The 21,185-nt window shown below is 51.0% G+C and overlaps 1 protein-coding gene across 3 annotated transcripts in view; it reads left to right on the top strand.

The window, feature by feature from the left end:
- DNAJC5 (DnaJ heat shock protein family (Hsp40) member C5) overlaps window positions 1–20,120 on the top strand; it is a 33,694-nt gene extending 13,574 nt beyond the window's left edge. For 2 of the 3 annotated variants that reach the window (XM_077874027.1, XM_077874028.1), the window contains exons 2-5: window positions 14,500–14,617; window positions 15,324–15,537; window positions 16,102–16,273; window positions 16,728–20,120. In XM_077874027.1, the coding sequence (XP_077730153.1) occupies window positions 14,511–14,617; window positions 15,324–15,537; window positions 16,102–16,273; window positions 16,728–16,831 (597 nt within the window). In that variant the 5' untranslated portion in view covers window positions 14,500–14,510 and the 3' untranslated portion in view covers window positions 16,832–20,120. Of the gene's footprint in view, window positions 1–14,499; window positions 14,618–15,323; window positions 15,538–16,101; window positions 16,274–16,355; window positions 16,430–16,727 lie in introns of all 3 variants that reach the window. The other variant, XR_013365640.1, reaches the window with a different exon arrangement.
- The last annotated feature ends 1,065 nt before the right edge of the window (window positions 20,121–21,185 follow it).

Consider the following 21,185-nt stretch of genomic DNA (forward strand, 5'->3'; position numbering starts at 1 on the left):
GAGGTAATATTTTAAAGCAAGAGAGTCGTAAACATTAATTCAGGGTAACATATGATGGGAAGAACATGGAAAACTTCAAGGTTATTGGTAATTTTCAAGTTTTTAATTTGAAGGATGGGATGGTGGTGTTTATCACTATGTGTTATAACTTACATGTTCCCCGGGTGCCTGGGTGGCTCAGTTGGCTAAGCTTCTGACTCTTGATATCAGCTCAGGTCTTGATTTCAGGGTCGTGAGTTCAGGCCCACACTTGGCTCCACGCTGGGTGTGCAACCTACCTAAAATTGTGTGTGTGTGTGTGTGTGTGTGTGCACGCGTGAGCACACGCCATGTATTTCATTCTGTGTATTACATATTACATAAAAAAATAATTAGAACTAAAATAGCTTTCCTTTTAAGGTGTTTTCAAATCTGTTCTTCCAAAGTTGACACATACTTCAGTTTTTCCTCTAACAGCAGCTTTTTAAAAAATGTGTGCTGTGTGCTGAGACCACAACTGGGAATTCGGGAGTCCAAGTAGTTGGCTCTTTTCCCTAAAGGTCTCTAAGCATTCAGAGGAGCATAGACGGGACCTGTGAGTATGGAGATTTTTGGCTCTTTTGTTTATTTGGTTCACTGATAAATCTCCAGCTTTGAGAATAGAGCATGGCATGTAGCAGGTGCTCTCAAACATTAGTGAACAAATGAGCAACTCAGACATGTGCTCAAGGCCCAGGAGAGCTCCACGGGACGTGATGGGCCTCTGCCATGTGTGCTGGGAGCAGTGGCCAGGGATGTCTCTGCAGGGCTCAGGGATCCATGTAGGAGCTCTCTGCATGGAAGGGCTTGGGGCATTGTTTTAGGAGGGCCCAGGTATTCCTGTGTGACAGCACTGTGTCTGCCTAAGAGCCAGTGGTGGGCAGTCAGGCCCCAAGACCCAGTGGACACAGTGGTGGGAAGATGCTGGTGGTGGGCAGGTCCTGTGTCCAAAACGGCCTTGAAGTGGGGCAGACCAGGGAGCTAGAATTTGCTGCTGCAGCCCATGGGGTATCAGAGAAGGACTGGAGAGGAATGGTGATGGGAACAGAGGTGTGCACCACAGAAGCTCCCTCGCAGTCGTGAGAGGGACAGAGGAGGGCAAACCATGTGTCTTCCAGGAAACTCTCCGTCCTAGCAGATTTCTGCCTCTTGTGCCTGGCAATCTCTGACCATTTTAGAGCGCACTGTTCTTGTGTGTGTATGAGCCTTCTTGTCTGCCCGGCCCTTGCGTTGCTCCAGCAGCACAAACCAGGATGCACTACAAGGATGCAAAATGTGGCCCTTTGTTTGTTTTTAAAGACACGGTGTTACTAAAGAAGATCCAGCCCAGAGATTGTGGTTTATCCCTCCTGGAGTGAAGCCCGGGAGCAGACCTCTGAGGGCAGTTCATCAATTAGGGCAAGTGTAGTTCAGGTAGGCGTGGCTGCTCTCCAGACCTTGAACGCGGGTCTCAGGACTGCCTTGAAATTACCAAGAATAGATTTAGGAACAACAGCCTGGTGCAGGGCTGCTTCAGAGATAGGTGGTAAATTCCCACATCATCACCCCAAGGACATGCAGAGACATCTAAAGGTCTAGACCCCGTGAAGACTGCTCACCGAATCAGCCCAGCTGGGATATCACGGGATCTCATGGCTGGTGGCACTTTCGTGGGATCTGCCCCTGCCGCCGAGCCTGGAGCTGCCTGCCTGTGGCACCAGATGCTGGGGAGACGGAAGGAAATACGAGGGGAGCAGAAGACACGTGCAAACCAGCAATTCACAGTGGCGGAGAAGCGTCACCAGGGACAATGCAGTGCTCTCTTCACTTTGTATGTTGTAGGGTCAGGTGTGTAAGGTGATCTGCTTTTCCTGTATCGGAGAAGTGTTTATTTCTTCTAATCACTATAGTATATCTGCTCATTATAGGAAATACGGACAATAAAGTATTAAGACAATAACTTTTTTCTTTTTTTTTTTTTTAAGATTTTATTTATTCATGAGAGACACACAGAGAGGCAGAGACACAGGCAGAGGGAGAGGCAGGCTCCATGCAGGGAGCCCAACGTGGGACTCGATCCCGGGACCCCGGGGTCACGCCCTGGGCCAGAGGCAGGTGCTCAACCACTGAGCTACCCAGGAGTCCCGACAACAAGTTTTTTCAGAAGTTGAATTTAGGGTTTAAAAAAAAACCATGAAACTTCTTTCTTTCTCGCCTTAACTGTTTTCTTTCATATGGCCTTTCATAACCTTTCTGTTTGCCCATAGCTTCCTGATGGATTTCCCAATATCACATATCCTAAGATTGGAATAAGGTCCTTCCATTTATAGTTTGTCTTTTAGTTACAAGACTGTGTTCCCACTGAACATGGAACTTTCAGGGGTGCATGCTGCCTAGCAATGGTTTCTAATTAGAACGTGAATTTTTGGGACGCCTGGGTGGCTCGGCGATTGAGCGTGAATTTTTGAAATGTGTGTGAAGTGGTGTGGAAATTCAATAGTTTTTATGCTTAGAAAGCATCTGTTTCATCTCCTGATTCAAAATATAAAATACCAATTTGAGTAATATTCACGGCAACTACTTTTTTCCTTAAAGGGCCAGACAGTATTTTTAGGCTTTGTGGTTAAACAGCCTCTGTCGACAGCAGCCATAGATGTAACAGAAAGAAATGGATGTGGCTGTGTCCAGATGAGAGTTCGTAAAAATAAGCAGCTGGTTCTAGGTGATTGGAGAATTTTATATTCTGTTTGAACTTCTCATAGTGTCTAATTTGCTTTGAGAACAAATAACGTTAATTACAAGAGATTGCTTTTAAATGCAGGTAAAATTGACATACAGTTAAATACACAGATCTTAGTAAACTTCAGTGAGTTTTGGTGTATGTACGCATTTGTGAAATCACTACCCCAATTAGGTTAGAGTTACCCTCACCACCCTCAAACGAGCAGCTTTCTGGTTTATATCACAATAGATTGTTTGTCCTGTTCTTAATCTTCTAATAAATGGGCTCATTCTGTGCCCAGCCTGTTTGTCCTCCGTAATGTGTTAGAGGGGTGTCTATTTTATTGCTTGTGTCAGTAGGTCACCCTTTTTGTTTTGGTGAGTGGTAGCCCATATGGAATAGACCGGAAATGATCAGTCCTTGTTGCTGCCATTTGTGGTGTTCACTCTTGGAGCTGATGTCTCTCACTTGTGCACAAGGAGGGGCCCCGAAGTGGAGGCACCTCCTCCCTGCCCCGTTCCTCCAGCGCACGCGAGTCCTGTGTGTTTCGTGTTACATTTTAAACTCTACAAGCCAATGTTGATAACTTTTGCTTTCAGTTCTATGTATTTTTTTAAAACAAGAAGGAAAAAATTATCCTTGACTTTGATTCCTTCCTGAAGATGCTGGTTTCTCTCTGATACTGGTTCCCTTCAGCTTCAATAACTCTCCAGCCTCATTTACTGTAATTTAGGTTTTTGTCATGGGTTCTTTTAGTCTCTGTTTTTCTAAAAAGGTCTTTATTTCACCTTTGTTTCTGAGGGATGTTTTTGCTGCAAATAGAATTCTGGTTTGACGGGTTTTTTATTTCAACACTTTAAAGATATGCTCCGGTGCCTTCTGGTTTCCAGGATTTCTGATGAGAAGCATGGAATTCAGATGATTGTTCCTATGTGATAATGTCAGTTTTCTGTTTACAAGATTTCCTCCTGATCTTTGGTTTTCAGCGGTTTGCTTGTACCTAGGCATGGTTTTCTTCATATTAATTGTATACCCTGCAGCCAGAATAATCTTAAAACATAAACAAGGTGTTTCTGTTGCCTGTTGCCATAAAATGGCTTTCTTGGGGAACCGCGTTCATTCTGATTTTGGGTGCCCTCCTTCCCTGGACTCAGTCCCTGCTCTCAGATTGTTATCTCCTGTTCATCGTGGTGCGGTGCTCCCAATGCCTGGCATGTGAGAGACTCACTAAATAATTTTCAAATAAGTTATTATGGAGGATGATAAATGCCACGTGAGCCACGTGGATATATGGTCTTTGTCCTTTAGGTGGGGTGTTGCCCTGTGCTTGTGCCATCGTATGTAATTATTCGTAGTAATGGGAAATGGGTGAGTAGGGCATCTTCTTTAAGAACACGTATGCAGGGGATCCCTGGGTGGCTCAGCGGTTTGGCGCCTGCCTTTGGCCCAGGGCGCAGTCCTGGAGTCCTGGGATCGAGTCCCGTGTCGGGCTCCCGGCATGGAGCCTGCTTCTCCCTCTGCCTGTGTCTCTGCCGCTCTCTTTCTCTGTCTATCATAAATAAATAAATAAAATATTAAAAAAAAAGAACACGTATGCATTTGATGCAGCAAGTGGACTTTCCTCTTAGCATTGCAGAAATGATCAAAATAGGGATCTTGTTTCTGTTTTCTTTGATGGGAAATATTATAAAGATAGTTCCATATTGCATGATAATTTAATTAAAATTCCAGTTGGAAAAAAAACACAGAATATGTTGATAGCGTGTGATTGGAGGGTCATGCATGAGCTGTGACAGTCTCCAGTGGCCGTCCTCCGCCCATCCAAGTGTCAGGCGCTTTGGATGCCAAGCAGTGTGTGTTAGGGAGCCGGGATCAGTGAAGCAGCAGGGCACAGTTCTCCTTGCTGGGGGTGCAGTGCTCCCTGGGAGTCCTCCGCAGCTGTAACAACCACTGCATTTCCTTACAGTGGGTAGCACTTGTTTAACTTTTGGTTGTCTTCTGGTTTAAATTTTCCCATTTGTTGTGGGCTACCTTTCCAGTTTGGTTGCCAGAGGAAATAGTGAATAAATCATTAACTGAAGTAAGAAGAGTGGACTGATGGGATAACGTTGACTTCTCTTGAATGGTTTCTGTTGGAAATGCCTTCACCTCGGAGCACAAAGATGGCTTAGTTAACCATGTGACTCTTGATTTCAGCTCAGGTCATGATCACAGGGTAGTGGCATCAAGCCTCAAGTTGGGCTCCATGTTCAGTGGGAAGTCTATTTGTTTCTCTCTCTCTCTTTTTTTTTTTTAAAGATTTTATTAATTTATTCATGAGCGACACGGGGGGGAGGCGCAGAGACACAGGCAGAGGGAGAAGCAGGCTCCCTACAGGGAGCCCAGTGCGGGACTCGATCCCAGGACCCCAGGATCATGCTCTGAGCCGAAGGCAGGTGCTAAACCACTGAGCCCCCCCGGGCGTTCCCCTACCCCTGGTTTCCATTCTTGACTGCTACCTTTTGGTTTGTGTCTTCACTGGCTGGTGTTTTGACAGATCATTTTTTCTAGAAGCTTCTTGTTCTGTAAGTTCTTGTGTCCGCATGAATATTAGTCTATGCCTCCGTCTGTGGAGAGCTTGCCTGATTATAATATTATCGGGTCAGAAATGTTCAGATGTTGCTTCAGTAACATTCTGATGCTCCGTGTTACAGATTTGTGCTACTCGAGTTACAAGGGAGAAAGCTGCCAGTCACAAATGACTCAGGATGCTAAATAATTTTGTTTTTAATCTCTGTGTTTGAAGAGATAACAATATTTATTTATTTATCTGTTTGTTTATTAATGAGTAAGCAAGAGAGCACACAGGCAGGGGCAGGGGGAGAGGGAGCGGCAGACCCCCCACCGAGCAGGGAGCCCACCGATGCAGGGCACTCTCCCGGACCCCGAGATCATGACCTGAGCTGAAGGCAGGTGTTCACTAACCCAAGTGCCCTAGGTATAGTTTTTTATTAAGCAAATATTAGCCTTTAAAAAAGTTTGGAGGGATCCCTGGGTGGCGCAGCGGTTTGGTGCCTGCCTTTGGCCCAGGGCGCGATCCTGGGGACCTGGGATCGAGTCCCACATCGGGCTCCCGGTGCATGGAGCCTGCTTCTCCCTCAGCCTGTGTCTCTGCCTCTCTCTCTCTCTCTCTCTCTCTGTGACTATCATAAATAAATAAAAATTGAAAAAAAATATTTAAAAAAGTTTGGATATAGTTACTGGCAATCCATTGAAACTAAGAAAATTAAATCTAAATTTAATGGTATTGGTTTTTCTTAGGATAGTTCTGAGGCTAGGAAATTTTTGACATTCATTATAGTCACATCTGTGATATCTGGCTTACCACTGACTTGTAAGTAGTACTGGTGAATCATAATTTAAAATGTGAAAGTTTGGGGGCATCTGGGTGGCTCAGTTGGTAAAGTCGGCCTTAGGCTCAGGTCGTGATCTCCGGGTCCTGGGATGGAGCCTCTAGTCGGGCTCCCTCCTCAGCAGGGAGTCTGCTGCTTCCTCTCCCTCTGCCTCTCTCCCCTCCGCTCCTGTGGGCTCAGTCTCTCTTTCTCTCCGTCAAATAAATAAAATCTTTAAAAAAAATAAAATGTGAAAGTTTCACAGGGTTAAATTTAAGTAGCTGACTGCCTTTAGATATCATCAACATGTCTCCAGTGTGTGTGGTGGGTGTGGTTCCAGGAAAACTGCAGTAAAGCAAAGCAGTATAGTGAGTCAAATGAATTTTTTTGTTTCCCAGTGCATATAAAAGTTATGTTTATGCTGTACTGTTGTCTGGTAAGTGTGCAGTGGCATTATGTGTTTTTTAAAAAAGGTACATACCTTAATTTAAAAATACTTTATTGCTAAAAAATGCTAACCATCATCTCAGCTTTTGAGTCAGAATCACTGATCACAGATCACCATGATAAATATAATAACAATGAAAAAGTTTGAAATGTTACAAGACTTACCAGAATGTGACAGAGAGAGTAATAAGCAAATGCCGTTGGAAAAGAGACTAGCAAAAAAAAAAAAAAAAAGGAAAAGGAAAAGAGCCTAGCTTGACATATGGTTGCCAAAAACCTTAGATTTGGTAAACAAAGCAAAACACCATTATCTGGAACATGTAATAAGAAGAAGAATGCTTGTAGTTGATTATTTTTACAGAGCAGATGAAAAAGTATTAATTATTAATGTTTTTCTATAGATGGGGTCTGGAGGTCAGCTATTTAGTAGATATTGGGTAACTGAGAATAAAAACCAAAGCAATTACTTAGTGGGCAGCGATTGGACAGGCCGTGGCTCCCTGTCACGGACCAGCTGGAGGAGATACTTGGTCCTGGGCGGCCGGCTGCGACGTGCTGCCTCACCCAGCGTCACCAGGGGCCCTGCTGGCCCCGTGCTGGCCTGCTGCCGCGAGGTCCACAGCGGAGGAGGAGACTCCGCGTGGCAGGGACTTGCCCAGGCTCACGCAGCTGGAAGCTTGCAGAGCTGGCCTTAGACTTCTCCCTCCCTGATTCCCCGAGGTCTCCCTCGGATGGCGGGGAGACGTGTTTTATTGTGTGTCCGCCATCATCCCTTAGGCTTAGGGTCAAGGGGTGATGCCCTTGGGTTTGGGTTCAGATCCTGACCTCACCTCTCTGTATTTCCGTCTCTACATCTGTGATGTACCTGCTGGGGAGCCTGCTGGGGAGGGCGGGAGGCCCCATGGGCTGCCACCCTCCAGGAGCCCAGTCTGGCGATCCAGGTGGGCCTGCCCCCAGTGGCCGTCAACCCAGCACCCTTCCTGCCCGGGTGAGCCTTTGTGTTGTCATCGGGCCAGGAGGGAGTGGAAGCCTGTGGCCTGGGTCCTGCGTCTCACTGTCTCATCCCGGGTTTTCGTCTTCCCTCTTCTCTCTTTCTGCCTTCATTTTAGAAGGCAGGAGCCGTGCTCTTCCCAAACTTCTATTTGCATACTTTGTGCTTGGTGGATGATAGAATTTTAGGCTGAAAATCTTTTTCTTCTGGAATATGCAGCTTTTCTGGTATTGGGCAGTTCTCAGTCCTGCCCTGGTACTTGATAGCGCTTTTCAGTTGGCACACCTGTGTTTTCTTACCGCTCTAGTTTTGGTTCCTTTTTTTTTTTTTTTTTTTTAAGATTTTATTTATTTATTCATGGGGGTGGGGGGTGGGCAGAGACACAGGCAGAGGGAGAAGCAGGCTCCATGCAAGGAGCCAGATGCGGGACTTGACCCCGGGTCTCCAGGATTACGCCCTGGGCTGAAGGTGGCGCTAAACCGTTGAGCCACTCAGGCTCAGGGATCTCCCCCCCCCATTCCTTTTGTTTTTAATTGGCTTTCCCCCCCCCATGTTTGCCTGTATTATCTTTCAACTTCCTGCTACACAATTTCTCTTCCTATTTTGTTTGCTTTGTGCCAATTCTCCCTGGAAGATACCCCGACTGTGACTTCCTCTGCACTCTGTCCCTCACGCCCTCGGCTTGTGCTGGCAGAGGGACGCCTGCCTGCTCAGGCGCGAGGTCCCAGAGCGGTCCTACTCCTTGGCACTCCCTTGTCGTCCTAGTTTACTCTTTTCCACAGTTTCTTTTCATTTATAGGCATAGTAGCCTTCAACCTCTGGGGATCGCAGAACTGAAAAGCTTGCCATTCTTCCTCGGCTCCTCAACTCTCTCTTTTGTACTTTGTTTCCTGGTTGATGGCTGCTCAGCTTCGGGGTTACAGAAAGATTGGACAGAGCGTAGAGAGAATTCTCATATGTTCCCTTCTGCTGCGCCACCCCACGGCTCTCCTGTCCCCGCACAGCTCGTGTTGGTGTGGCGCGTCGTTGGCCCGCTGACCCACCAGGGTTGATGCGTTACTAACCCAAGTCCATAGTTTCCCTTAGCGGCACTCTGGTGTTGCACCTCCTGTGGGATTTTGACAAACCTGTGATCACATGTATCCGCCACCGTAGTGTCACACGGTTTCATCCCCCCAAAATCCTCCGTGCTCTGCCTCTCATCCCTCCCTCCTCCAGCCCCTGGCAACCACCGATCTCTGTACTGTCCCTGGAGTTTCACCTTTTCCAGGATGTCATAGAGATGGAGTCACCCAGTGTGGAGCCTTTTCACGGCTCAGTAGCTCATTTCTTTCCAGCATCGAAGAATATCCAGTGTCCGCATGGTCGCAGTTTGTTTATGCACTCGCTCTGAGGGACATCTTCATTGCGCCTAAGTTTTGGCAATTATGAACACATTAGCTTATTAAAGTAGTAGGCTATCGTCACATAATAGATTATTAAATCAGTATTGAGTTTAGGAATTAAATCCATCTCCTCGTTTTTCACATGGTTGACTTCTGGGTGTGATCTGCAGGCGTGTGATGGGGCCGGGTGCCACCGAGGCCTGTCATGCTCCCTTCACAGAGGCAGACATAGTGCAGAGATTGGAAGCCCTTTTTTATTTTAGGGGTGTCCCTGTATTTCCTGAGAAGGTGGTTTGTTTATATTTTTTTGTTAATGTTAAGCAGCAGGAAAGACAATTCAGCTAGTCACAACTTTTTTTTTTTTTAAGATTTTATTTATTTATTCCTGAGAGACCCAGAGAGAGAGAGAAAGAGAGAGAGAGGCAGAGACACAGGCAGGGGAGAAGCAGGCTCCATGCAGGGAGCCCGATGAGGGACTCGATCCTGGAACCCCAGGGTCACACCCTGAGCCAAAGGCAGGCGCTAAACCACTGAGCCACCCGGGCGTCCCCAGCTAGGCATAACTTAGGACAGTGTGTCCTTTTGGAGAACCAGAAGGCCGACTCACCTTTAGTGTGGGTGATCCCTGAACTTGAAATCAGCAGTAGCTTCTGGGCCTGCTTCTGTGACTAATTACTTATGAATTTTGGTAAATCATTTTGCATCTTTGGGCTTCCTTCCCTTTGATAATCTGAAAGAATTGGGCCAGGACCTTGTATCTGAGGTCGTCTTTTCCCACTGTTCTCTTGCTTCCAGCTCTGCTAGATCTAGCTTTTGTTGCTGGTAGCAATATGCTATGTTCTCTCCAGTTAAAGCTTCTTTTTTTTTTTTTTTTAAGATTTTATTTATTTATTCACGAGAGACAGAGAGAGAGAGAGAGAGAGAGGCAGAGACACAGGCAGAGGGAGAAGCAGGCTCCATGCAGGGAGCCCGACGTGGGACTCGATCCCGAGTCTCAAGATCAGGCCCTGGGCTGAAGGCAGCGCTAAACTGCTGAGCCACCTGGGTTGCTCAAAGCTTCTTTTAATGGTCTAGACCAACCAAGTAACTTGAATTAGAATAGTAATGAGCTGTTAATTGGAATTTTAATTAAGATGATTGTAAATTCATGTGTAGTCATTAAGAAAACCAGCACTTTGCTGGTTTTTCCCAACGGTGACATTTTGCCAAACCTTAATTTACTATCCTCACCAGGATCCTGGTGTTGATATAATCTACCAGCCTTACTCCGAGTCCTCATTCTTTACTTGTACTTATTCGTGTGCGTGTGTCCCACCTCTGTACAGAGCTGGCACCTGTGCAGGTTTGTGTGTCCACCACTGGACCCAGGATACTGGAATCCTCAGTACCACAGGTCACCCAGTGAGTCCCACCCACACCTCTTCCTTGACCCTTGGCAACCAGCTGACCAGACCCTCTTCAGTTTCTAACATTGTATCATTTCCAAAGTGTGGTATAAATGCAGTGGTGTAGTGTGTAACCTTTTGGGATTGGCTTTTATCTGCTCAGTTTAATTCCCCAGGGTTCATCCAGTGGACACATGCAGCAGTGGTCTTGTTGCCAAGTCCTGTTACATCCTGCCCATGCGTATTGCAGTTTCTAACCATTTAGTTGAAGGACATCTGGACTGATCCTAGTTTGGGGCTGTTACAAATAAAGCTGCTATGAATGTTGTAGATTTTTATGTGAACACGTGTTGTGTTTCTTTTTCTTTTGGATAAATCAGCCAGGAGCAGAACTGCTGGGTGCCACGGCAGGTGTGTGCCAGGTAGTTGTGCAGAGTTACCCTGAGCCCTTGTAACTCGTCCCTCTCTCTGCCTCTGCTTTCAGACCACCTTATATAGATGACTTTGCATTTGCTAGAGTTTCTCTTTAAGGTCCGGCCCCTTTCGCTCAGCAGCATGCTGAAGAGTCATGCGTGGCTCATTCCATTCCTGCCGCGTGGTAGTCCGCTCTGCGGTAGACCCCTGTTTATCCATCCACCTGTCAAGGGACTTATTTGTCCCTCACCTGTCCGACTTATTTGTCGAGGGACGTTTGGATTATTCCCCAGTTTGGGGTATTGTGAGGAGAGCTGCTGTGAACATTGGTGTAAGGTCTTTGTGTAGACGTGTGTTTTCAGTTCATGTAGGTCAAATACTATACCGGCAGTGGAATTGCTGGCTCGTACGGTGAGTGTACGTCTAACCTCTTCACTTAAGGCACTACCAGGCTGTTTTCTAAAGGGGTTGTACTGTTTTACATTTTCAGCATGTATGAGAGTCCATGTTCCCTTACATCTTTGCTAACACTTGACGTGGTTCATTTTTCAATAGAAGCCATTCTAGTAGGTATGTAGTAGTACCTCCTCTTAGTCCGCATTTCTGAATAACTAATGATGAACATCTTTTCATGTATTATTCCTGTGTACCAGCGTTGCTGCAGCTAACATATGCCCTTTGTATTTCCATACAATTTTGAAGTAATTTTCCCAGTTTCTGCAAAAAGGCCTGCAAGGATTAGAGTTAAGATTGTATAGAACCGTACATCGATTTGGAGAAGATTGATAGTCCTGAGTCTTCTGATTCATGAACATGATAAAGCTCTGATTTTTTAGATCCTTTGTTTCTCTTGGCAATGTGTAGTTTTCAGTTAGAGGTCTTGTATGTCTTTTGTTAATTTTTTATTCCTAACTAAGTCTGTGGTTTGGGATGCTGCTGTAAATGAAACTTGTATATAATATTATTTTCCAATTGTTTACTGCTCTCAAGTAAAAATACAGTTTTAAATGTTTATATCCTGTGACCTTGGTAAATTCACTTATTAGTTGTAGGTTTTTGTTTTAATTTGGTTAGTTTTTGTTCTGTTTTCGTTTTTTGTTGATCCCTTAGGATTTTCTATATAAACCACCAAATCGGGATCCCTGGGTGGCGCAGCGGTTTGGCGCCTGCCTTTGGCCCAGGGCCCGATCCTGGAGACCCAGGATCGAATCCCACATCGGGCTCCCGGTGCATGGAGCCTGCTTCTCCCTCTGCCTGTGTCTCTGCCTCTCTCTCTCTCTCTGTGTGACTATCATAAATAAATAAAAATTTAAAAAAAATAAAAATAAAAAAAATAAACCACCAAATCCTCTGTGAGTAGGGACAGTTTTATGTCTTGATTTTTTTTTTTTTTTTTTTTTGTCCCCTGTCATGGTGTTCAGGGTCCAAGAACAGTGTTGGCTAGAACTGGTGAGAGCAGACATCCTTGTCACATTCTGATCTTAAGGGAAAACCATTCAGTATTTCACTAGTAAGCATATCAGCAATAGATAGGTTTTTCAGACTGAGGAAGTTATCTTCTATTCCCAGTATATGGAGAATTTTTTATTTAATGTAATTTTTTTAAAAGATTTTATTTATTTATTCATGAGAGACACACTCACAGAGAGAGAGAGGCAGAGACATAGGCATAGGGAGGAGCAGGCTCCATGCAGGGAGCCCGACCTGGGACTCGATCCTGATCCTGGGTCTCTAGGATCACGCCCTGGGCTGAAGGCGGCGCTAAACCGCTGAGCCACCCGGGCTGCCCCTGGAGAATTTTTTAAATCATGAATTAGTGTTGAACTTTGCTACATACTTTGAAGAATCTGTTGAGATGATCATGTGATTTATCTCATTTGTTCTATAATATAGTGGATTATATTGGTTTATTTTGAAATGTTGAATCAGGCTTGCATTCTTGGGATAATTTCTGTTTGATTAGCTTTGATTTGCTAGAATTTTGTTAAGGATTTTTGCGTCTGTGTTTGTGAGGGATTTTTTTCATAATGTCTCTGTGAGGTCATGCTGGCCTCCAAAAACAGAAAAGGTTTTTGAGAAAGTTTGCCTGAGATTTATAGTTGGATAGTTGATAGAAAAGTCATCAAGGCCTGGAACTTTGTAGGAAGGTTTTCTGTTACAGATTCAATTGTGCTAATGCATTTAGAACTAACCAGATTCTGGTTCATCCTGTGTTAATTTGGGTAAATTGTATTTTTCAAGGTATTTATCTGTTTCATCTAACTTATTGGCATAAAGTTGTCTGTAATTTTCTGTATCATCTTTTTTGTGCCTATAGGGTCTATATTGATGACCTGTCTTTGTTTCCTTCCTCATGTCATTCATTTCTGTTCTTTTTTTTTCTTTGGTCAGCTGTTGATCAGTTTTGCTATTGTTTTCAAAGAGCCAGCTTTTGGCTTTGTTAAATTTCTCTATCATTTATCTATTTTTTATTTTGATTTTTTGCTCTTTATTATTTCCTGCTTTCCATTTCCTATGGGTCTGCCCTGCTGCTTCTAAAGCAATAGAACTTGAATCTTAGATCTTGGTTAATATATTTTATTATTCAACTCAGAGTAATTTTTCTTGGGGCACCTGGGGGGCTCAGTTGATTGCCTTCAGCTTGGGTCATGATCCTGGGGTCATGATCGAGGCCCACATCAGGCTCCCTGCTCAGTAAGGAGTCTGCTTCTCCCTCTGCCTCTCCCCCTCTGCCCCTGCTCGTACACTCCTGTGTGCTCTCTCAAATAAATAAAATCTAACAAAATCCCCAAAAAACAAATTTTATTTTAAAAAAATACTTGAGGTTTTCTTAGGTATCTTATTGTTGGGTTCCTAACAATTTTTGCCAAGGTCAGGGAACACACTGTGTATGATTTCAACCCATATAAATATATTAAAACTTGTTTTAGAGTCTTAACATGTGGCATGTTTGGGTGATTTAAAAAAAAACTGTTTACATGTTAGGTGTCTCTAAGTATCAGGTTATGGTGGTTGATAGTGTTTTTCAGATCACCTATTTTTCTTGTTTTGTTGTGGTTTGTCCATTCTGAGAGAGGGGTGTGAAGATTTCTATAGCTGTGGGTTTCCTTTTAATTTTGTCAGTACTTGTATTAAAGTCTTCTGAGACTCTTTTTTTTTTTTTTAAATATTTTATTTATTTATTCATGAGAGACACAGAGAGAGGGAGAGACACAGGCAGAGGGAGAAGCAGGCTCCATGCTGGGAGCCTGACATGGGTGGGATTCGATCCTGGGTCTCCAGGATCAGGCCCCGGACTGAAGGCGGCGCTAAACCGCTGAGCCACCCGGGCTGCCCCATCTGAGACTTTTTTTTTTGAGACTCTTTTTAAAGTGTGTAGTTGGGTCTTGAGTTTTTATCCATTCTGACAACCTCTTTATTTCACTTTTTAGTATAGAGACGTCATTTCCCTCTTTCTTTTGGCTTTTCACCTCTACTACTTTGCATTTTTTTATTTAGAGGTCGCTCTAGGGAGGACAGTAAGGACACTCAGTTGTTTACAGTGTGTGTAGCAGTAGTCCAGCACCCCACAGGCACGTCGCAGACTCTGCCTCTGCTCCCCATATGGGACCACTCCCCACACCCCTTTGTGTTCTAGTTGGATGTATTGCGCCTGTGAACCTCACGGCCCCCAGTAGCAGGGCTGTGATAGCTCGCTTAAAGCAGTCCTGTGGAATAAAGTCCACCAGCTTTGCACTTGGAATCTTTATCTATAGTTTTTGATGTTTTCTTTGCATTTTTCTTGTAGATTAGCCTACCATGGCAGACCAGAGACAGCGCTCACTCTCTACCTCTGGGGAATCACTATACCATGTTCTGGGGCTGGACAAGAATGCAACCTCAGATGACATTAAAAAGTCCTATCGGTAAGAGCGCGCACTGCAGGAGGACCTTGTACCTCTTGTGCTTTGATCTGCATTTACCAAGAACCACGCCATGGGTTCGCCCGCTGACTCTGTGTGTGACTGGGAATACTTCCATCTACCTTTGTATGGTAGCGTGTTCCCTTGTAGCTTAAAATTCTTATATTGGTATTTTCTTGGCAACAAAAAAGTAACAGTTGTGGATAATCCACGCTGTCTACCCTGGAGCAGCCAGTTCCGGGAGGCAGGTCTGAGTCTGTTCATCAGAGCAGACTGGGCTTCAGTGTTGAATGATTTCCTCCTTTCAACACCGGGATGACCGTCTCCTCCACGTAGCCTTCACGTCGAACTTCCGTTCGGCTTCCTTGAGTGCACTCGTTAATCTGTACCCTTCGAGTCCTCTCCTGTGTTCTCCCCGTTGTGCAGTTCTACACAGCAGACAGTAGGACCCTTGCTCATCACTTTATTCGGCTAAATGTGCAGTTAGCCCGCGAGGACGCTAGAGGTCAGCAGTAGGTTCACCAGTAGGTTCGCCTTGGCGCCGTCCAAGAGGGATGGGCTGGTGCAGCCAGGTCAGGGCCAGGAGGTTTGCCCCAGACGACTGCACAGGTGCCTTCCCATCTGACATTCTCCAGCTCCGTGGTGAGGTTTCCTGCCCTCTCACGGGGGAATGTGGAATTAGGGACAAAGAAATGGTTTTGGTTTGCAGGAAACTTGCCTTGAAATATCACCCCGACAAGAACCCCGATAACCCAGAGGCCGCAGACAAGTTTAAGGAGATCAACAATGCCCACGCCATCCTGACGGACGCCACAAAGAGGAACATCTACGACAAGTACGGCTCGCTGGGGCTCTACGTGGCCGAGCAGTTCGGGGAGGAGAACGTGAACACCTACTTCGTGCTCTCCAGCTGGTGGGCCAAGGTGAGGGGGGCAGGTGACCTGGTGCCAGCTCGGGTTTCAGGTCTCGCGGGGTCAGGGTGTTTGGGCCAAGGGTTTGTGCCCCTGGGGAGTGGTTTCCGGGCAGGGGGCAGCCTTTGCCCCCATCCCGTGTGAGTGCCCGGGTTCCACCACGGGGCCAGCGGTGCCACTCTGCTCTCTGAGTCACCATCTGCTCTTCCACGGAGGCGGGGGGGCCTTTTCCCGTCACGCGGCGGGTAGGTGTTCTGTCGCTAGCAGGGAAGACTCGTTTGGAATCTCTCTGGCTTGAGACACTTTGGACGTACCATGTATTTGTACCCGTTTGGAACGTTCGTCCTTGCCCTAACTTTACCCGAAGGCCGAGTCGCCTGCAGGCGCCAGGCCGGGGAGGCCGCTGTGCGGTGCCGACAGCCCTTTCTTGAAGCGAGTGAGCTCTGTCCTTCCGTCTTCCCGCTCCTGGGTCCACAGGGGCTTTCGTGGCCCGGGCCCTCGCCTCTCCCCGGGGCTGGCGGTGGTGGGTGGGGGTCAGGGAGGCCCCCACCAGCGCCCCTGTGTCCGCCCATGCAGGTCCTGTTCGGGGTGTGCGGGGTGCTCACCTGCTGCTACTTCTGCTGCTGCCTGTGCTGCTGCTTCAACTGCTGCTGCGGGCGGTGCAAGCCCCGGGCGCCCGCAGGGGAGGACGCCGACTTCTACGTGTCCCCCGAGGACCTGGAGGCGCAGCTGCAGTCGGATGAGCGGGGTGAGTGCCGCCGAGGGCCGCCGCGTGGGGCGGGGAGGGGCAGGGCGGGCCCTGAACCGTGTCGACCTGTCTTGTCAAACAGGAGGGCACTGACACTGTGCGGGAGTGTTTGTGGTGGCGGCTGGGACTGTTGAGGTGTGAACGTGGACACTTGAGGTAAAAGCAGACGCAGAGGGCCGTCCCCACCCGCGCACTGAAGCGGCCGGAGTTCGGCGGGACCGAGTAGGTGGGGAGGGCCCGGGGGCTGGCGGCGACCTGAGGCGACTGAGGCAGGCTGTGTTGGGTGGAGGTCCGCAGCTAGCCTCTCCCCTCCGACCTCTGACCCCAGCGGAGCGGCCAGGCGACGGAGGATGGTCACACGAGGACGGTGTTGTCGGGGCCACGCGTGTGCTGCTGCGGCCGATGGCCAGGCCGCCGCCCTCACACGATGAGCATGCGTGTGCTTGCTTTTCAGAGGCCACAGACACGCCGATTGTCATACAGCCAGCGTCTGCCACAGAGACCACCCAGCTCACGGCCGACTCCCACCCCAGCTACCACACCGACGGGTTCAATTAAGTTCAGGAGCAGCTGTGATAGAGGATAGCGCAGCACCCGGCCACTTCACCCTTAGAATCATGAACTGTAGTCACAGAGATGGGGGGAGCCGCCCTGGCCACGGAGGAGGGGCAGCCGCCGCCCGCCGGGCCCTTCCCACCTCTGTGCCCGCCCACCCGTCGCCCCCAACACGTGAAGTGCGTCGCATGCGGTATTTAAAGCAGTTTAGCTACAGTCTTCTTCTTCTTCTGTTTTCTCCTTTTTTAATAGCATGTACGGGGTTATGTTCTGTGTCTGTCCGTGTCGTGGACGTGCTGCGGCGTGACCGCACTGAGCAGACGGTGGAGCCTCCTCGGGGCTTCCCACACGCTGCACGGACCGTGGCTGCGTGGTGCCTCCCGGGCGGGCGGGCTCAAACAGGAGGGGGGGCCTCTGCCCCGGGTTGGTGAGGGCCGCGGCCGGGGCTGCTGGCGGGAGTGGGGGGCCTGAGCCCCACCGAGCGCTGCCGGCTGTGTGGCCCCAGGCGTGCCCTTGCCGTGCTGTTGCTTTGTGCGGGTCTGTGTGCCCTGGTCGCCGGGTAAGTTTGTTGTAGAAAGTGTGGGGGGCTCCACTGACCCCGGGACCACATGGTGTAACTGGTGCGGCCTCAGTCTCCGCGTCTCACGGTCCTCTGAGCTGCTCCCTCGCCAGCCTGCGGGACGTGGTTGTCGCAGTCTCCCACGCTCCCCCCAGGCCACGAGCTGGATCATTGGGGCCATATTCCCGCTACCTCCTCTCCCCTCCTGCCACCCTCCACATTCCTTCACGCCCGCGTGGCCTTCTGGTCCTTTCTGAACCTCTAAGAACCGCACATGGCAGCAGTGACCCCATTTGTTGTTGTTAGAGGGGCTGCGCGCTGGCTGCTGCTGGAGCACGGCCGAGCAGCCCTGGGAGGCACACGCGGGGAACACGGCCGGGTCCCTGCTTCCCGGGCCCGTCCCCCACCCCCACCCCCACCCCCACCCCCGGTCCTTCCCCTGGGCCTCCGGGCACTGTCGATGGTTCAGGCAGAGCTAGAGACGCCAGGTTCCTGGCGGAGGGACCAGCTGGACCAGAGGCACGGCCTGGTGCCCGTGGCGTGTGAGGCAGCGGCCAGGCCAGGGGACCCCCACTGTCTTGAGCAGCACCTTCTGTGAACCGTTGTTGGAAGTCGGTCTTTCCTGTCCTTGTCCCTGAGCTGTGGTGGGGCCCCTGCTGCGGAGGATGGGGAAGGGCCGCGCCCGAGCCAGAGTCCAGGCTTGTCCCCAGCAGCCCTGGGTGTGCTGTGGCGCCGGCCTCCCAGCTGGGGTCTCCGCGCGGCAACCTCGTGGCCGCTGCCGATCGTCTCCTGGATTCCCAGTAGATGAGAACGATGGGGAGCGTGGCCGAGAGCCCGAGGGCCCGGGGGGCCGGCGGGGCCGGCGGGGGGGGGGGGTGGGGGGGTGGGCAGAGCCGCGGGGGGCACCGGTGGCTGCGGAGGAGCTGGTCCTTGGGCAGCTTTTTGGTCCCCCCCCCCTTTTTATTGGCTTTTGTTCATTAAAACGATCGTGAAGACTTTCAGTGAGAAGGAAAATAGGCATATGATGTTAAATTAGAAATGGTTTGCTCAAGTCCGTCGTCACGAGAGGATCAGGTCATTGGCTGAGCCCGGAACCGGGGAGGAGGCCCGAGCGCAGGCCGCCTTCTCCGCCCCCGGGTGCAGCGCAAGGGCGCAGCCTCTGCCGTGCGTGTGCAAGTGACTTTGAGCGGTTTTTCCCTGGAATGGCAGGAACCGGGGTCAAGGCGTGGCCCCCAGGGAGCGAGCGTCCCCACGGCGGTGGGGTCTGCGGGGGCCTCGTGGGGTCTCCACGCACCCACCCGGGCGGCTCCCCTGGGGGGTGCCGGCTGTTGAGCCCGGGCTCCTGCAGGACCGGTGAACAGTGAGTGAGTTAGCAGTGGTGACAACAGCCCCCGATGGTGGCGAGGCCTGCCCGGGACAGGGCCCGGGCTGCGGCGGCACCGGGTGGGTCGGAGGCCGAGCCCCTTCCGCAGTCTGCAGGCCTCGCCTGCGTTTCCCGTCCCCAGTGGACTGTGTGTGTCCCCGGGAGCAGAGGTGCCGAGTCGGGGGGGACCTTGTTGGCGGGCTGCGCAGTGAGAGCACCTGGGCCCAGGGTGGGGAGCACGGAGACGCCGCAGGGTGGCTGCTGGCACACGCTTCTGTCCCTGCTCAGTGACGCGGTCTTGTCTTCCTTTGGCTTTACTCTCCCTTCGAACTGCTTTAGATATTAGCCCTCGTGTGAGCGCCGGTCCCGGGGGGAGGCCGGGGGTGCGGCCGGGGGAGCAGCCCGCACAGGGAATGCCCTTCCAGGCCAGGTCGTGGGGGCCGCCTGTAGGGGGGGATGGGGGCCCCCCCGGCACCGGGGGGTGGGGGCGGGAGCTCATCCCGTTCCTGGTCAGCACGCCGACCTGGGAGCCCCGGTGTCCCGGGGCCGCCCTGTGTGTTCTCGTTATTTTGGTTGTGAATCCTCCTGTGGAAATCGGCAGAAGCCGCGTCCTCCTGTCCTTCCGAGCACGGTTGGCGTGTCTGGGCCGTGGGTGCGGGCCGTGGGTGCCTCTGTGCGTGTACATATGTGGATATGTATATACCACGCCGCGGTGTGGCTGCTGTTGTCCGGCGACAAGTACAATAAAAGTTTGGCTCCGAAACGGCCTCGGGTTTCTTGGTGAGTCGGGTCAAGAACAGGGTCGTGGCGGGAGCGCTCCGCCCGGGGCCCAGAGGGGACAGCGGCCCTGTCACGTGCCTGGGTCAGGGCGGCGGGTGGCTCCCCTTCCCCGGGGAGGGTGCCGGGCCCACCCGTCGTGCTCCCCTGCCCTCCAGGTGAGTGTCCTTTGTGACATCTTCAGGCTGGAAACCCTTCCCTCCCTGAAACGGTAGGGCCAGTTTTCTGAGCGTCAGATACAACCAGTGACCGAGTGCATCCCGAGGGGGACGCGTCCTGGCCGCGGGGCGCCCTCCGGGAAGGGGCAGCACCCTGGGAGGTGGTTTCCCCGGAGAACGGGACCGTGTGTCAAGCTACATGAGGGGCGGTTTACCCTGAAACCTATACACGTTGTCTTCAGATGCTCAGAGCAACTGCATGGCCAACCGTTGTCCCCGGGTTCCGGGGGGTGGGCCTGTGGCCCCGAGTCCCACGTGCACCCCGAGGCCAGGCCGGAGGCTTAGGATGGTTCCGTGCTGATGTCCATCGCGTATGTCTGAATGTTGACCTTAAGATGAAGATAACTGTTGTACAATAAATGTTTTCACTGCAAACCAGCCTGTGTCTCCTTCAATGAGCCCTGGAGTCCTCTGGGGGCATCGCGCTCGGGGGCAGGGTCTCCCTCCCGCCTGCCTGGCCCGCGCCCCTCGGCTGTTTCCCCCTTGGTTCTCTAAGTGCAGCGCGCAGAAGGGGTCCCCTGAGCCCACGTGTGGTGAGGACAGCTCTGCCCCCCCAGAGCCTCCGTCCACCCGCCCAGAGGGGAGTTGGGCCGCAGGGCTCTGCAGCAGGCGGAGGGGACGGGCCTCAGGGCAGCCTCCCAGTGGTGCCCGGCCTGCTGCCCCGGGGCGTCCGTGGAGGCCAGAGGCCCCGCGCCTCCACCCTGCTGTTGCGCCTTCCTGGCTCACGTCCAGGCCACTGGTGAGCTGGTGCTGCGCCGGCGTCTCCCCGCGGGGCCGTCGTCCCTCACCCTGCGGCCGCCTTGCGCCACTGCCCGGCGCACAGAGGGCCCAGCCAGGCCTCCCTGCACCACGCGGTCCCCACGCAGGGCTCCTGGCCTCGCCTCTGTCCCAGGGCAGGTGTGTCCCTGGGTGTTCGTGTCCCCTTCTGCACATGTCAAGCGGGTGGGGGGGCTATCAGTGGAGTGGGGCTGACCTGAGCACCCATGGGTGCTAAATGGGAGACCCCCAGCCCCTGGGTGTGACCCCTGGGCTGGGGCTTCTGTTCCTCCACCTTAACTCAGGACAAGGCACCAGTATTTTTTAAAAAGCAGCATAAAAATACTAAATCGTGTAAGCAGCGTGCAATAGACTCGCGTGGGTGTAGGAAATGGGAATCCTGTGACTGCGGGGACCTGCGCCCCCCTCCCTCCCCCTCCGCGGTTCTGGCCAGTGCTGCCCCTGCCTCCCAGGGACCCGGTGTCATCGTCATTTCCTTGCTCTGGAGTTTGCACAACGTCCGCCTGTTGCCTTCCATGTGGGTTTGCCGGGGTGACCCCACCCGCCGCCGGGTCAGCGGCCGCCCTGCGAAGGAGGGTGGCACAGGGCTGTGCCCGCAGCAGGTGCAGGCAGCTCAGGGGCCGCCCGGGCACCGCCCCCCGCCCCCCGGGGCCCCTCCCCATC

Source organism: Canis aureus, chromosome 26 (genome assembly GCF_053574225.1).
Source record: "Canis aureus isolate CA01 chromosome 26, VMU_Caureus_v.1.0, whole genome shotgun sequence".
Lineage (NCBI taxonomy): Eukaryota > Metazoa > Chordata > Mammalia > Carnivora > Canidae > Canis > Canis aureus.